Genomic DNA, 16,208 nt, shown 5'->3' on the forward strand with positions numbered 1-16,208 from the left:
ATATAATGATCTCCTGGTCCTGCTCATTTCACTCAGCATCAGTTCGTGTAAGTCTCTCCAGGCCTTTCTGAAATCATCCTGTTGGTCATTTCTTACAGAACAATAATATTCCATAATATTCATATACCACAATTTATTCAGCCATTCTCCAACTGATGGGCATCCATTCAGTTTCCAGTTTCTAGCCACTACAAAGAGAGCTGCCACAAACATTCATGCACATACAGGTCCCTTTCCCTTCAACAAAGAAGATTCTTGAAATTATAAAATTACAGAATAATTAAACATATTTGTGTTGTAATGCATATATAACCAAATATATTGACAAATTAATCATAGATAAAAATGATTTTAATGTCTTTATAATGTGGTATATATAATAAAACTATCTTCTGGTTTTTTTTTTTTGGTTTTTTTTTAATGTGTGTTAGTCAAAAGCAACCAACGAAAAGGAAAAACAAAGGTCAATTTCCCACTTGGTTATCAACATATTAAAAAAACAAACAAACGGATTTCAGGGTTAAGGGCTCCTACCTAAATGTATGCAGAGACCTTCATCTGTAAGGAGGGAAAGTTAAGTGGAAACAATGCAAAGTAGAATAAATTCACATTGTAATTAAAAACAAAAAAATCCCAGGCATGGTCCTTTAATTAAAGCAATCTCTATGAATTTGTTTGGGGAAGAAAAGGAAAAAAAAGTAAAATAGCTTCTAAAATTTTTCTTTGTGACAGCTGAGTGAAAAATGTGAATCAGAATCTCCACATAATTTGATTAAATCCTTCATTAGTAAGAAGTGACATTTGCATTCTATATTAAATAAGTTGTCTGTGCCTGGAAAGTAACTTTTAATTTGCTTAAAATTGGTAGCAGTCTATTTAGTTGTACTTAGTAATTGCTATACTATTAGCAATTTTCACAAGAAAAGACATTTTAATTGACTTATGTAAACAGTATATTTTAAACAATTGCCTTAAGAAAATCTGCTGTTATTAAAAAATAACTCTCTTAACATTTGACACTTTTGTGACCCCACAGCTGACCAAACAGGAATGTTATTTATAGGAGATGCAGTAATACAGGTCAGTGTGTTTCGGATTCAGCCCTCAATATTGTATCATGTATTTTGTATTTTAATTCATATGTATTCATTTTACACTCATGTGTCCTAATCTGTCATCTGTCTAGGTTAATGGCATTAATGTAGAAAAAGCAACCCACGAAGAAGTGGTAAGTTACACATATTTCTTATTTTCCATCTTTTAGCGTGTATTGTATCATGCCTTTATTTGGATTCTTTATTCATTCTAGAATTTTTCAGTAATAAGATCTAAAATACACACAGAATAAATGGCTACAAAAACTAGTTGGAATAAAGAAATGTGACTGTTATTGTTATATTGTTAAATATTATTGACTGGCTTATGCAAATTTTTTATTTGAAATCTTTATCTTTCAAAGAATGGAAATTGGCCCATTTTATCATAATTTGTGGGATTAAGAGCAGTCATTTACTTGAGCTATGTAATAAAAAGTATCTAGCTGCTTCTAGTCAAAATCTACTAGGCATTGATTGTGCTATTATCTCAATTTGAGCGTTAAGGAATGTAGTGTTTATTCCATGGATAAGCCATTAGATGGGAGAATGAATGCTAACATGATGATTATTTTAAAGATTGAAATCTTCTGATTAAACATGAACTCAAAAGTGAGGTATTCTAGATCAGAGATACTACCCTTTGGCTCTTGTTTATCCAAGTGCTCCTTTGTGGGCCAAACATGTTTTTAAATGTGGGAATTCCAAGAAAAAAAATTAATGTCACTCCATCAAAGAATTTACATTCTATTGACAAACATTTATCAAGAAGCTTTGGTGCTCAAAGAATTTCTGCAGATAACAATAGAACTTGAAGGTCTCAATTCCCTGGTCTATAAAAGGAGTGGATCAGACTAGGTGATAGCAAGAATACAAGCTAGTTTAGAAATAATAAATAGTGTTTGCCAGGGAATACAGCAACCATAGGGAAAAGTTAAAAAGTAGTTGCAAAAATAGCTTTTGCTTGGGTTCATATTACAAACTGCAGTGTTTTCATTAGATCAGTAATATTGTCACCAATGATGCTAATGAAACAAGTTTTCCAATTTCTAGTTTTCTGCCATATGTCCCCTTCCTAAGGTTAGTGAATTCAGAGTACTTGGAAATCCTGAATGTTGCACAAATTAATAATTCATATATGAATACAGGTACCATCAAATTCATTCATCCAGAAAAAAAGAATTGCTTTAGGAAATGATGAGTAATCCTTTACAACTGAACTGGCCCAGGAGTAGAGACTTTAACAATTTGCCTGCACATGTTGTTTTCTGAAAAAAAAAAAAAATGTAATTCTTATATATCTATACCATCAGAAATAAAGAGAAACTTAGCTTCTATACAACATGAATAGAAACCTGGTAGCATTTAACAAATCTGTTTTCAGGTTCATAGGGTCAAACAAATTTAGAATTGGAAATTATTTTTGAGAACCTCTAGTCCAATCTTACTTATTTTAAAGTTGAAGAAACTGATCTAAGTCAGTAAGTAATTTGGCTTAAGTTACACAGGTACTAACATCTGGAATTATTACCAGTATCTTAGAACTTCAGAATTGAAAGAAGCTTCAGGGGAAATCTAGACCACCTTGAAGTTATCAAGGATTCCTCTTAAATCAGTACTCTCTGAATCACTTTCTTCTCATTTAAAATGAGGGGATTTGACTTAATGACCTCCAAGGCACCACAAAGCTTATGTCTGTCTCTAAGTACAGTAGTATTGTCTTCAGTGAGAAGGAACCCACTATCTCCCCATGAAATCTAATACATGTTTATTAGCCCAGATTGGTACAATCCTTGTCCTTATGTCAAACTTTAGATAATCCCCTTTGAAGTCATAGTCATTCCTTTCACTTCCCCACCCTTAGGACTTAATAGCACATGTTTCAATCTTCTTCCAACAGATAATACTTCAAATATATCCTCTTCTACTGGCTAAACATCTGTTTTCAGGTTCTAATGTTTCTTTGGGTGTGAATTCTAGACTATTTACTATTGCAATTGATTTTCTATATATACTTTCTACTTAATAAATGTTCTCCTTTAATAGAAGCATCTAGAACCAAACATAATGATGCTGATGTGATCTGACCATGGCAAAATACTGCCATATTTAAACCTCCTAAGCCCTAGACATTATACCTCTTCTAATGAAGGTTAAAGGATATGTAGGTGAAGTAGTAGATAGAATGTCAGCCTTGTAGTCAGGAAGACTCATCTTCTTAATCTGAGCTTAAAATATTTAATAGCTGTATAAATTTGGGTAATTCATTTAACCTTGTTTATCTCAATTTTATCATCTTTAAAATTGTATGGATGTAATGCCAAAGAAACTGAGCAAGACAGAGGTTAGAGACCAATTCAATAGTTTATTAAATGGAGAGAGATACTGGGACCAGATGGATCTTGGTCCCAGGGCTGGACAAGACAATCATCTCAAAGAATCCAGTCCTGAGTATTGGGACAGCAAGCTTTTTTATAGGATAATAAGAACAGTGACATAATGGGGGAGGTACCTAGGTGGGGATAACCTAATGGTGGGGGAGGCCCCTAGGATGACACAATGGAGGGGGGTTACTGATATTCTAATGACATCTAAAATGGATAAACCTTTATCTTGTCAAACCTTAAGAAGGAATGTCTATAACCTAAAGATTTAAAACCTTCATCTCATCAACCATTTAAGAGGGAATGATTATAGCCTGGGGTTTTGGGGCAGAGCAACTGAGGTAGACCTTTATCTCATCAAACATTAAGAGGGAAAGGTTATAATGGGGGAATTGCAGAAACTGGGTCATGACATTAAAAGGGAACTTTGGCACAAGATGAAGAAGGAAATGACAAACCTCTATAATAGCTTTGCCAAGAAAATGTCAAATAAAATAATGAAGAGTCAGATTTGAACAAAAATGGACAACAACAATGAAGGCTGGATATATATTCAATGTCTAGCTTTCCATACCATAGTGTTGACTCACACTGAAAATGCAATTCTTTGAAATCCTCAAATTTAAATGGAGATGATAATAGCACTTTTCTCCCAGGCTCTTCTTAAGATAAAATATGAATACTGTGCTTTGTAAACTTCAAGAATGATATAAATGCTAGCTAAGAGGAATCATTTTGTAGAAGTTTATTCTGTTAGTGAGTGGCAGAGGCGGTAAAAGAATCTAGGTTTATTACATTCTATGCCATTATTATTTTTTTTTCAGTACATAACATAGGATTGTGTTAAGTTAGTAAGGATTACTTACTGTTGATTATATATTAATCAATTTTAGAATAATGCCTTCATGGTAATATTTTAATAATATCTTTTTTCCCATTATAAGCAAAGACAGTTTTCAAAATTCATTTTATAAGATTTTTAGTTCAATTTTTTTCTCTCCATCTTTCCCATCTCTTCTACCTCCCCAAAATGTCAACCAATCTGATACAGGTTATATACACAAAATCATGTAAATATTCATCTGCAATAGTCATGGTTTGAAGGAAACCGAACAAAAGGAGAAAGCCACAAAAAAGAGAAAATAAAAACCAGAATTCTATAATATGCTATTTACAAGAAACATGCTTAAACAGAGTGATATATTCAGAATAAAGGTAAAAGGCTGGAGCATAATATATTATGCTTCAATTGAAGTTTTTAAAAAAGTAGGAGTAGCATTGATTATTATCTTTCAGGGGAAAAGATGGACATTCAGTGAAACAAGTGAATTTCATTTATTTCTGATGAAAAGGCCAGAGCTGAATAGAAAATTTGATCTTCAAATACAGTACTCAAGAGAAGTATTAAAAGGCTAAAATGAAAGAAAAAGCTTTCTTTCAAAAGTTAAAAAGCTTATATTCCTATATGGGAAGATGACATTTTTAACTCTTCAGATCTGTTTCTTTGTTATGGGTATCCTTTAGAGAGTGCAGATATAATTTGATTTTATGTGATGATTAAAAAGAAACAAAACTAGAGAAAGAAAAGAGACTATATCCAGCCATTCTAGAGAGCATTTGGAACTATGCTCAAAAAGCTATCAAACTGTGCATACCCTTTGACCCAGCAGTGTTACTACTGGGCTTATATCCCAAAGAGATTTTAAAGAAGGGAAAGGGAACTATATGTACAAGAATGTTTGTGGCAGCCCTCTTTGTAGTGGCCAGAAACTGGAAACTAAGTAGATGCCCATCAATTGGAGAATGGCTGAATAAATTGTGGTATATGAATAATATGGAATATTATTTTTCAATAAGAAATGACCAACAAGGTGATTTCAGAAAGGCCTAGAGAGACTTACACGAACTGATGCTGAGTGAAATGAGCAGGACCAGGAGATCATTATATACTTCAACAACAATACTATATGATGATCAATTCTGATGGACCTGGCCATCTTCAGCCATGAGATGAACCAAATCAGTTCCAATGGAGCAGTAATGAACTGAACCAGCTACACCCAGCGAAAGAACTCTGGGAGATGATTAAGAACTATTACATCAAATTCCCAATCCCTATACTTTTGTCCGCCTGAATTTTTGACTTAATGTTTAATACTGATATTGCTTCCATAAATGTGAATGGGATGAACTCCTCCATAAAGAGGAGGCAGATAGCGGACTGGATCAAAAGTCAGAGCCCTACAATATGTTGTTTACAGGAAACACATTTAAAACAGGGAGATACATACAGAGTAAAGATAAAAGGCTGCAGCAGAATCTATTATGCTTCAGGTGAAGTCAAAAAAGCAGGGGTAGCCATCCTTATCTCAGATCAAGCAAAAGCAAAAAATTGATCTAATTAAAAGAGATAAGGAAGGAAACTATATCTTGCTAAAAGGTACTATAGACAATGAAGCAATATCAGTATTAAACATATATGCACCAAGTGGTATAGCATCTAACTTCCTAAAGTTACAGGAAGAAATAGACAGCAAAACTATAATAGCGGGAGATCACAATCTTGCACTCTCAGATATAGACAAATCAAATCACAAAACAAATAAGAAAGAAATTAAAGAGGTAAATAGAATATTAGCAAAATTAGGTATGATAGATCTCTGGAGAAAATTGAATGGTGACAAAAAGGAGTATACTTTCTTCTCAGCAGTTCATGGAATCTACGCAAAAATTGACCATATATTAGGACATAAAGACCTCAAAATTAGATACAGGAAGGCAGAAATAGTAAATGCTTTCTTTTCAGATTAGAATGCAATAAAAAGTACATTAAAAAAAAGTTAGATGTAAATAAATCAAAAAGTAATTGGAAACAAAATAATCTCATCTTAAAGAATGATTGGGTGAAACAGCAAATTATAGACACAATTAATAACTTCACTCAAGATAATGACAACGGTGAGACATCATACAAAAATTGGTGGGATGCAGCCAAAGCAGTAAGGGGAAACTTTATATCCTTAGAGGCTTACTTGAACAAAATAGAGAAAGAGAAAGTCAATGAATTGGGCTTGCAACTTAAAAAGCTAGAAAAAGACCAAATTAAAAACCCCCAATCAATTACTAAACTTGAAATTCTAAAATTAAAAGAAGAACTTAATAATATTGAAAGTAAAAAAAAAAAAAAAAAACTATTGAACTAATAAATAAAACTAAGAGTTGGTTTTATGAAAAAACCAATAAAATTGATAAACCTTTGGTAAATCTGATTAGAAAAAAGAGAGAGGAAAATCAAATTATAGTCTTAAAAATGAAAAGGGAGAACTTTCCACCAATAAAGAGGAAATTAAAGAAATAATAAGGGGTTACTTTACCCAACTGTACGCCAATAAATTTGATAACCTAAGCAAAATGCAAGACTACCTCCAAAAACATAGGCTTCCCAGATTATCAGAGGAGGAAGTGAATTGCTTAAATACTCCCCTTTCAGAAAAAGAATTAGAACAAGCTATTAATCAATTCCCTAAAAAAAAATTCCCAGGACCAGATGGATTTACATGTGAATTCTACCAAACATTCAAAGAACAATTAGTCCCAATGCTTTTATAAACTATTTTAAAAAATAGAGCATGAAGGAGTCCTACCAAATTCCTTTTATGACACAGACATGGTACTGATGTTTAAACCAGGTAGGTTGAAAACAGAGAAAGAAAATTATAGACCAATCTTCCTAATGAATATTGATGCCAAAATCTTAAATAAAATATTAGCAAAAAGATCACAGAAAATCATCCCCAGGATAATACACCACAATCAAGTAGGATTTATACCAGGAATGCAGGAATGGTTCAATATTAGAAAAACTATCAGTATAATTGGCCATATTAATAACCAAATTAATAAAAACCATAGGATCATCTCAATAGATGCAGAAAAAGCATTTGATAAAATCCAACATCCATTCCTATTAAAAACACTTGAAAGTATAGGAATAAACGTACTTTTCCTAAAAATAATCAGTAGCATCTATTTAAAACCAGCAGTAAGCATCATATATAATGGAGACAAACTGCAACCATTCCCAATAAGATCAGGAGTGAAACAAGGTTGCCCACTATCACCATTATATTTAATATTGTATTAGCTAGCATTAGAAATGCTAGCTTTGGCAATAAGAGTTGAGAAAGAGATTAAAGGAATTAGAGTAGGTAATGAGGAAACCAAATTATCACTCTTTGCTGATGATTTGATGGTATACTTAGAGAACCCCAGAGATTCTACTAAAAAGTTATTAGAAATAATCCACAACTTTAGCAAAGTTGCTGGTTATAAAATAAACCCACATAAGTCATCAGTATTCTTATATATCACTAACAAAATCCAACAGTCAGAGTTACAAAGAGAAATTCCATTTAAATAACTACTGATAGTATAAAATATTTAGTAATCTATCTGCCAAGGGAAAATCAGAAACTTTATGAGCAAAACTACAAAACACTTTCCACACAAATTAAGTCTGATCTAACCAACTGGAAAAATATTAAATGCTCTTAGATTGAGCGAGCAAATATAATAAATTTTAATAAATATATTTATTAATTTAATTTAATAAATATAGTAAAGATGACAGTACTACCTAAACTAATCTATTTATTTAGCGCTATACCAATCAGACTTCCCAAAAACTATTTTGATGACCTAGAAAAAATAACAACAAAGTTCATATGGAAAAACAAAACATCAAGAATTTCAAGGGAATTAATGAAAAATTAATGAAATTAATGAAAAAAAATCACATGAAGGTGGCCTAGCTGTACCAGATCTAAAATTATATTATAAAGCAGTGGTTACTAAAACCATCTGGTATTGGCTAAGAAATAGACTAGTTGATCAATGGAATAAGTTAGGTTCAAAGGACAAAACAGGCAATAACTTTAATTATCTAGTGTTTGAGAAAACCAAAGACCCCGGTTTTGGGGATAAGAATGCATTATTTGACAAAAATTGCTGGGAAAATTGGAAATTAGTATGGCAGAAACTAAGCATTGACCCATACTTAACACTGTACACCAAGATAAGGTCAAAATGGGTTCATGATCTAGGCATAAAGAATGAGATTATAAATAAATTGGAAGAGCACAGGATAGTTTACATCTCAGACCTGTGGAAGAGGAAGGAATTTATGACCAAAGAAGAACTAGAGATCACTATTGACTATAAAATAGAAAATTTCGATTATATGAAATTGAAAAGTTTTTGTACAAACAAAACTAATGCAGGCAAGATTAGAAGGGAAACAATAAATGGGAAAACATTTTTACAGTCAAAGGTTCTGATAAAGGACTCATTTCCAAAATGTATAGAGAATTGACTCTAATTTATAAGAAATCAAGCCATTCTCCAGTTGATAATAAATGGTCAAAGGATATGAATAGACAATTCTCAGACGAACAAAATGAAACTATTTCTAGCCATATGAAAAGATGCTCCAAGTCATTATTAATCAGAGAAATGCAAATTAAGACAACTCTGAGATACCACTACACACCTGTCAGATTGACTAGAATGACAGGGAAAGATAACATGGAATGTTGGAGGGGATGTGGGAAAACAGGGACACTGATACATTGTTGGTGGAATTGTGAACACATCCAGCCATTCTGGAGAGCAATTTGGAACTATGCTCAAAAAATTATCAAATTGTGCACACCTTTTGATCCAGCAGTGTTTCTACTGGGCTTATATCCCAAAGAAATACTAAATAAGGGAAAGGGACCTGTATGTGCCAAAATGTTTGTGGCAGCCCTGTTGGTAGTGGCTAGAAGCTGGAAAATGAATGGATGCCCATCAATTGGAGAATGGTTGAGTAAATTGTGGTATATGAATGTTATGGAATATTATTGTTCTGTAAGAAACGACCAGCAGGATGAATACAGAGAGGATTGGTGAGACTTACATCAACTGATGCTGAGTGAAATGAGCAGAACCAGGAGATCATTATATACCTCAACAACGATACTGTATGAGGATGTATTCTGATGGAAGTGCATTTCTTTGACAAAGAGAAGATCTAACTTAGTTCCAATTGATCAAGGATGGACAAAAGCAGCTACACCCAAAGAAAGAACACTAGAAAATGAATGTAAACTGCTTGAATTTTTGTTCTTCTTCCCGGGCTATTAATACCTTCTAAATCCAATTCTCCCTGAGCAACAAGAGTACTGTTCGGTTCTGCACACATATATTGTATCCAAGATCTACTGTAACCTATTTAACATGTATAGGACTGCTTGCCATATGGGAAAGGGGGTGGAGGGAGGGAGGGGAAAAATCAGAACAGAAGTGAGTGCAAGGGATAATGTTGTAAAAAATTACCCTAGCATGGGTTCTGTAAAAAAAAAAAAAGTTATTAAAAAATAAATAAATAAAATTTAAAAAAAAAAAAAAAGAAAGAAAAGAAAACCATAAATGGGGTAAGGAAGAATTGGGCATAACTGAAACAAGTAAATAACAAATAGAAAATCTTTAAATTTTCATCACTCCATAAGAGATAGTTGACAGAGAGGAATGCAAGTTTATCATCCAGGCAGTTTTGCTGCCTGATGCATTATATAGATTTTCTCCAAACATAAATTCATATGGAAACCAAAGTCTAATAACAAACCCAAAATATATCCATTCTTTTAGGATGTTTTGATGCTTACTTTGGCAACTGCAAAAAGCTTGTTTGTATTGAAGGAAAATAGTTATTATGTAGCTTGTAATTTCTAAACTTTGGTAATAAAATGCCATTGTACATAAGGAAGAAAGGAATACAATGAGATTTTTTTTTTTTCTATTTGGAGTTCCCTAAAAGATTAATATTTGAATTCTTCAAAGAATATTCAAATAAATTTGCTTTTAAGATATATTAAGTAAAAGTTATTTTCCTCTCTTATTAACATGGAGACAACCTAAGTGTGTTCTTGAACTCAAATATTTTTTTAAGATTATTTGCTATATTGACTCCCAAATACACACACACACACACACACACACATACACACACACACACACACACACACACACACACACACTGTTCTTAAGTGATATTTCCTTTTCTTTTATTGTCCCATTGATTTTGTCATTATGTAAATTATTTTTCAGGAAATTTTATTTTGTAACCTACAATATTGTGGAAGCTATTGTCAAAATTATTTTTGTCTGATGATTTCCTAATATTTTCTAAGTCATTTGTTAGCAAACAGCTACAAAGTTTTCTTCTCTTAACCTGTGAGAGACAGATGCACATTTAATTTCTTTTTATCTCATTACTACTGCTAGCATTTTTCCAGCTATCAATTAATGAGGAAAAAAGGTAATCCTGTTTTTATTCTTATATTTACTGGGAAAGTTTCTTTTTCTCCCTATAAATTCTAGGTTTGAAATTTAGATAGATAATTTTTCATGGATGATTACGCTTAACTTTTCAAAATATTGATACAAAGTTTTATACTGCATTCCTTTCTTTTAAGAATAAATCTTTCTATATTTCTTTGTGGTGTTTAGTAGGTTCAAAATTTTCTCGTGCTATTAAAATTTCTTTATATTTGAAAGTATTTTTTTCTGATTTATTGCAAGATTGGTTATATCTCACAGGAATTGTAGTTTTGAAGCTTTAAACATTTTTTTATTAGAATTTTTTCTTATTTCTGGAGATAATCTTTGAATCTTTCAATTGCTACTTTGTTGTCTGTATTTAGAAGTTTGGGGATAGTTTTCTTCTATTATTTTCCTGCATTGTGATGTTTAGATTATTATTATTTTTTTTTGCTTGTGTTGTTTTCATGATACATAAGCCTATGTCTATTGTAGGATCAGAAACAAACCACAAAAAGTGGATATTTTGTTTTGGGACTGTACTATTTTTTTTAGACCTCTCAATCCTCATACTTATTGTTCATCAAATAACATATGATGAAAGAATATTTTTGTTTTGTTTTGCTTTGTTTTAAATAGAAATATCAATATATAGTGATTTTTTAGTAAATAATGGATATTACACTTTTATTCAAAAATGGATAAAATATACCCAAGAATATATTAGATTCTTCAAGTAATCAAGTTATCTCATTGTGAAAAGAATCTTTGGAAAATTTTTTTAACTTTTTAACACAAACATACACCATTATAAATTACATCTACATTTTAAGTTATCTTATCAGCACCTTTCAAGATAGGCACTGCATTCCTGATTATACAACTTTTATCAATCCCTCAATTTTTCTTTTAAACTAGGTGAATTTTCATGAGCACTGAACATGCTGAATGAAAACAAGTTGCTTTCATGTGAATTAAGGTATATATTACTGAGCTTTGTTTTTTTTTTTTTTCCATGGAGGTACTAAAATGTGCTGTGTGCTGTGCCTTACAAGAAGAGTAATAAAAATGAATGTCTATAAAAGAGGACAAGACTAGTTAAGAGTCAGGAGACATGGATTCAAATTTCAGCTCTCTATATAAGAAATTTAACAATGATCAAAAATTATAATAGCATTAGTTTGTTTTCCTTCTTACTGAGTTTGATAAGAGGATGTCTAGATTTCCTTGTATTTAACATAATCTGGGAATCTATGAAGGCAATAAGGTAGTAGAGATTTCATAGAGGGGAATACATTATTATGACATTGAACCTGATGTAAGATTCAATTTGGAGGGACTATGGTATTCTTAGAATAGAATAAATGTCATGTGAATTTGCAACAGCCTAATTTACTTTTTAATATTTGACAGCATGACAGAACTTAAAAACAAATTAATATTTATGGATTTACATGTGCAATTTAGATTATGATGTTGAGCAGTCTTATTTCAATATACTTCCCCAAAAAACTCAGTGCAAACTTTAAGCTCCTTTTTTTTTTTTTTTTTTTTTTTTGCTGATGAAATAAAAACCCATTTTAATGATTGGATCAGAATCAAAGTAGCACATGCAACATAGAAACTAATGATATCAAAAATTACCTTTATTCAGCAAGGGTAGTTATGAGAAATAAAACTGTTAAGTATAACATTATCTTTTCACATGATTAAATTACTCTTGTATGTGTTATCTGTTACATATTAACTAGCTATTACATGCTTGGCAATGGTGAGGAAACACAAAATGAATAAAATATTAACATTTCCCTCAATCAAGGTAATAATGGTGAATATTTTGATAGCTTGCAGTTATAAAATATTTAGTAATTTGTAAAGTTTATCAATGAAATAATAAATGTAAATTGCTTACCACAGTGCTTTGTATATAATATATGATATACAAATGTTGGCTTTTATCATTATTATAAACCTGTGAGGTATTTAATGCAATTATTAGTACAATTGTTTTGTAGAAGAATAAATTTCAGAGATGTTAACTGATACATGGTATCAAGTAACAAAGGTAACATGGCTCCTCTCGGTCTGGTTGACCATTGTCTTTTCCAGTAGTCAACAAACATCATTGATTATGAACTTCTAGTAACTCCTTTTCTTCCCAATTGCTTCTGCTGAAAATGCTAGGGATGAAATGTGGATCTTTACACCTGAGCAGCAGCTACTTTGAATGGAGGAATTGGGGTTAAGGTATTATTGTCTTGAGAGGACATCAATGGGTTAGTGATAAAATAAGAAAGGTTTGAAATGTGCATAGTGATGCAAAGAGGTAGACTGAGGAAGTGTAGGACTATAATGGCTAAAGAATAAATGTTAATCACATGAGAGACAAATCCAAAAACTGGCTATCGGTTATCAGAAGGAAGGTTAAGAAGTTACCATTTTTTGGAGTTGTGCTAATCCATCTATTCTGAAGAGTAATTTGGAGGTATAAAGACAATAAAACTATATAACATTTGATCTAGCAATAACACTATTAGATCTCTATCCCAAAGAGATCATAAAAAAGGAGAAAAGACCTATCTGTACACAAATATTTACAGCCTTTCTTTTTGTGATCACAAAAAATGATCAAAATCCAAAAAAATTATCAAGACAGAATATAGTGAAGTCAATCAAGATAATCTGATATTGTTCAGTAAGTCACCATATTTGAAGGGTCTCAGTAACTTTTGGTTGAGACTTTTTATGCCATTAGGTGAACAGGAAATGGAAGGGAAGGCCAGCCAAATTCTAGAGAAAGTTTTGTAAAGCTAATCCCTGTGGAAGCAATAAACTGGGAAAACATTTTTACAGTCAAAAGTTCTGATAAAGGCCTCATGTGAAGATCGTATATTTTTAAATCAGCAGGAGTCAGGAATTCAGGTTAGGGGAAAATCGTCAGTCTTTATTCTCAGTGAAGAAGGATCGGAGGTGGAAGAGAATCGGCGATAGCAATGTGTGTAGCTGAGTCAAGAAGCTAGCTAGACCAGCAGCTAGGAATATGGAACCCAGGCCCAATCTCTCCCAGCTTCTCTTCCCGTTCCTCTCTCTGCCTCCATCCACCAAAATCGTCATTTCCTATACAACACATCAGGACTATTTAGCCTCACGTACTTGGGACCTCAGTGCATCAACTCAAACCTCAGCCCATTACAGCCTCATATCCAAAATATATATACTCTAATTTATAAGAAATCAAGACATTCTCCAATTGATAAATGGTCAAATGATATGAACAGACAATTCTCAGACAAAGAAATTGAATCTATTTCTAGCCATATGAAAAGATGCTCCAAGTCATTATTAATTAGAGAAAAACAAATTAAGACAACTCTGAAATACCACTACATATCTGTCAGATTAGCTAGAATGACAGGGAAAGATAATGCAGAATGTTGGAGGGGATGTGGGAAAACTGAGACACTGCTACATTGTTGGTGGAATTATGAATACATCCAGCCATTCTGGAGAACAATTTGGGACTATGCTCCAGAAGTTATCAAACTATGCATACCCTTTGATCCAGCAGTGTTTCTACTGGGCTTATATCCCAAAGAAATCTTAAAGAAGGGAAAGGGACCTGTAGGTGCACAGATGTTTGTGGCAGCCCTCTTTGTAGTGGCCAAAAACTGGAAACTGAGTGGATGCCCATCAATTGGAGAATGACTGAATAAATTGTGGTATATGAATGTTATGGAATATTATTGTTCTATAAGAAATAACCAGCAGGATGCTTTCAGAAAGGCCTGAAGAGACTTACATGAACTGATGCTGAGTGAAATGAGCAGGACCAGGAGGTCATTATATACTTCAACAACAATACTATATGATGATCAATTCTGATGGACATGGCTCTCTTCAACAATGAGATGAACCAAATCAATTCCAATAGTGCAATAATGAATAGAACCAGCTACACCCAGCAAAAGGACTCTGGGAAATGAGTATGAACCACTACATAAAATTCCTAATCCCTCTATTTTTGTCTGCCTGCATTTTTGATTTCCTTCACAGGTTAATTGTACATTATTTCAAAGTCTAATTCTTGTGCAGCAAAAGTGTATGGACGTGTGTGTGTTTGTGTATATATATATATATATATATATATATATATATATATATTATTTAACATATATTTTCACATATTTAGCATGTATTTTTATATTTTATTTTGTTTTTATTTTTGCTGAGGCAATTGGGGTTAAGTGACTTGACAGGTTTACACAGCCAGAAAGTGTTAAGTGTCTGAGGTCAGATTTGAACTTAGGTCCTCTGACTTTAGGGCTGGTGCTCTATCCACTGCACCACTTAGCTTCCCCAATACTAAACCTTTTTAATTGAATGTAGTCAAAGTTGTCCATTTTGCTTTTCATAATGTGCCCTAATTTATCTTTGATTATAAATTCTTCCTTTCTCCAAAGATCTGATATGTAAAGTGTCCATTTGGATATGGTATGACCCTTTATGCTAAAGTCATGTAACCATTTTTACTGTTTTTGGTATGGGATGTGAGATGTAGGTCTATGATTAGTTTCTGACATATTATTTTCCAAATTTCCAGCAATTTTTGTGAACTAGTGAGTTCTTATTCCAGAAGCTAAAGTTTAATGGTTCCTCAAATACTGGATAACCGTAGTCACTGATTATTGTCATGTAAATCCAACCTATTCCACTGATCCATTTTATATCTTAAGGAGTATAAATGGTTTTGATGATCACTGATTTATAATTTAGTTATAGGTCTAGTACTACTAGACCACCATCCTTTGGATTTTTTTTTTTCATTAATTCCCTTGATATTCTTGCTCTTTTGTTCTTTCAGATAAATTTTATCATTATTATATCTAGTTCTATGAAATAATAATTTTTTTGCAGTTTGATTGGTATTGCACTGAACAAATAGACCAATTTAAGTTGAATTGTCATTTTTATTATATTAGCTCAGCCTACACATAAATAATTAATATTTTTCCAGTTGTTTATATTTGACTTTATTTGTGTGACAAGTGTTTTGTAATTGTGTTAATGGGTTTCTGGGTTTGTCTTTGCAGGTAGACATCCAAATATTTTATTTTGTTAACATTTTATTAAATGGAATTTCTCTTTCTATCTCTTCCTGCTGGGCTTTGTCATGATATATAGAAATGCTGATGATTTGTGCAAGTTTATTTTATATTCTACAACTTTGTGAAAGTTGTTAATTATTTCAAGTTGGTTTGTTGATGATTTTACAGAATTCTCTGAATATATCATCATATCATCTGCAAAATGATAGTTTTATTTCCTCATGATCTGTTCTAATTCCTTTAATTTTTATTTTTCCCTTATTGCT

The 16,208-nt window shown here is 32.1% G+C and overlaps 1 protein-coding gene across 2 annotated transcripts in view; it reads left to right on the forward strand.

Moving 5' to 3' along the window:
* Window positions 1-16,208, forward strand: part of SNTG2 (syntrophin gamma 2) — a 628,864-nt gene that overhangs the window by 292,047 nt on the left and 320,609 nt on the right. For both annotated transcript variants that reach the window (XM_031951163.1, XM_031951164.1), the window contains 2 exons: window positions 1,037-1,080; window positions 1,187-1,228. In XM_031951163.1, coding sequence (XP_031807023.1) covers window positions 1,037-1,080; window positions 1,187-1,228 — 86 coding nt within the window. The remainder of the gene's footprint in view (window positions 1-1,036; window positions 1,081-1,186; window positions 1,229-16,208) is intronic.

Source organism: Sarcophilus harrisii, chromosome 2 (assembly GCF_902635505.1).
Source record: "Sarcophilus harrisii chromosome 2, mSarHar1.11, whole genome shotgun sequence".
NCBI classification, from domain to species: domain Eukaryota; kingdom Metazoa; phylum Chordata; class Mammalia; order Dasyuromorphia; family Dasyuridae; genus Sarcophilus; species Sarcophilus harrisii.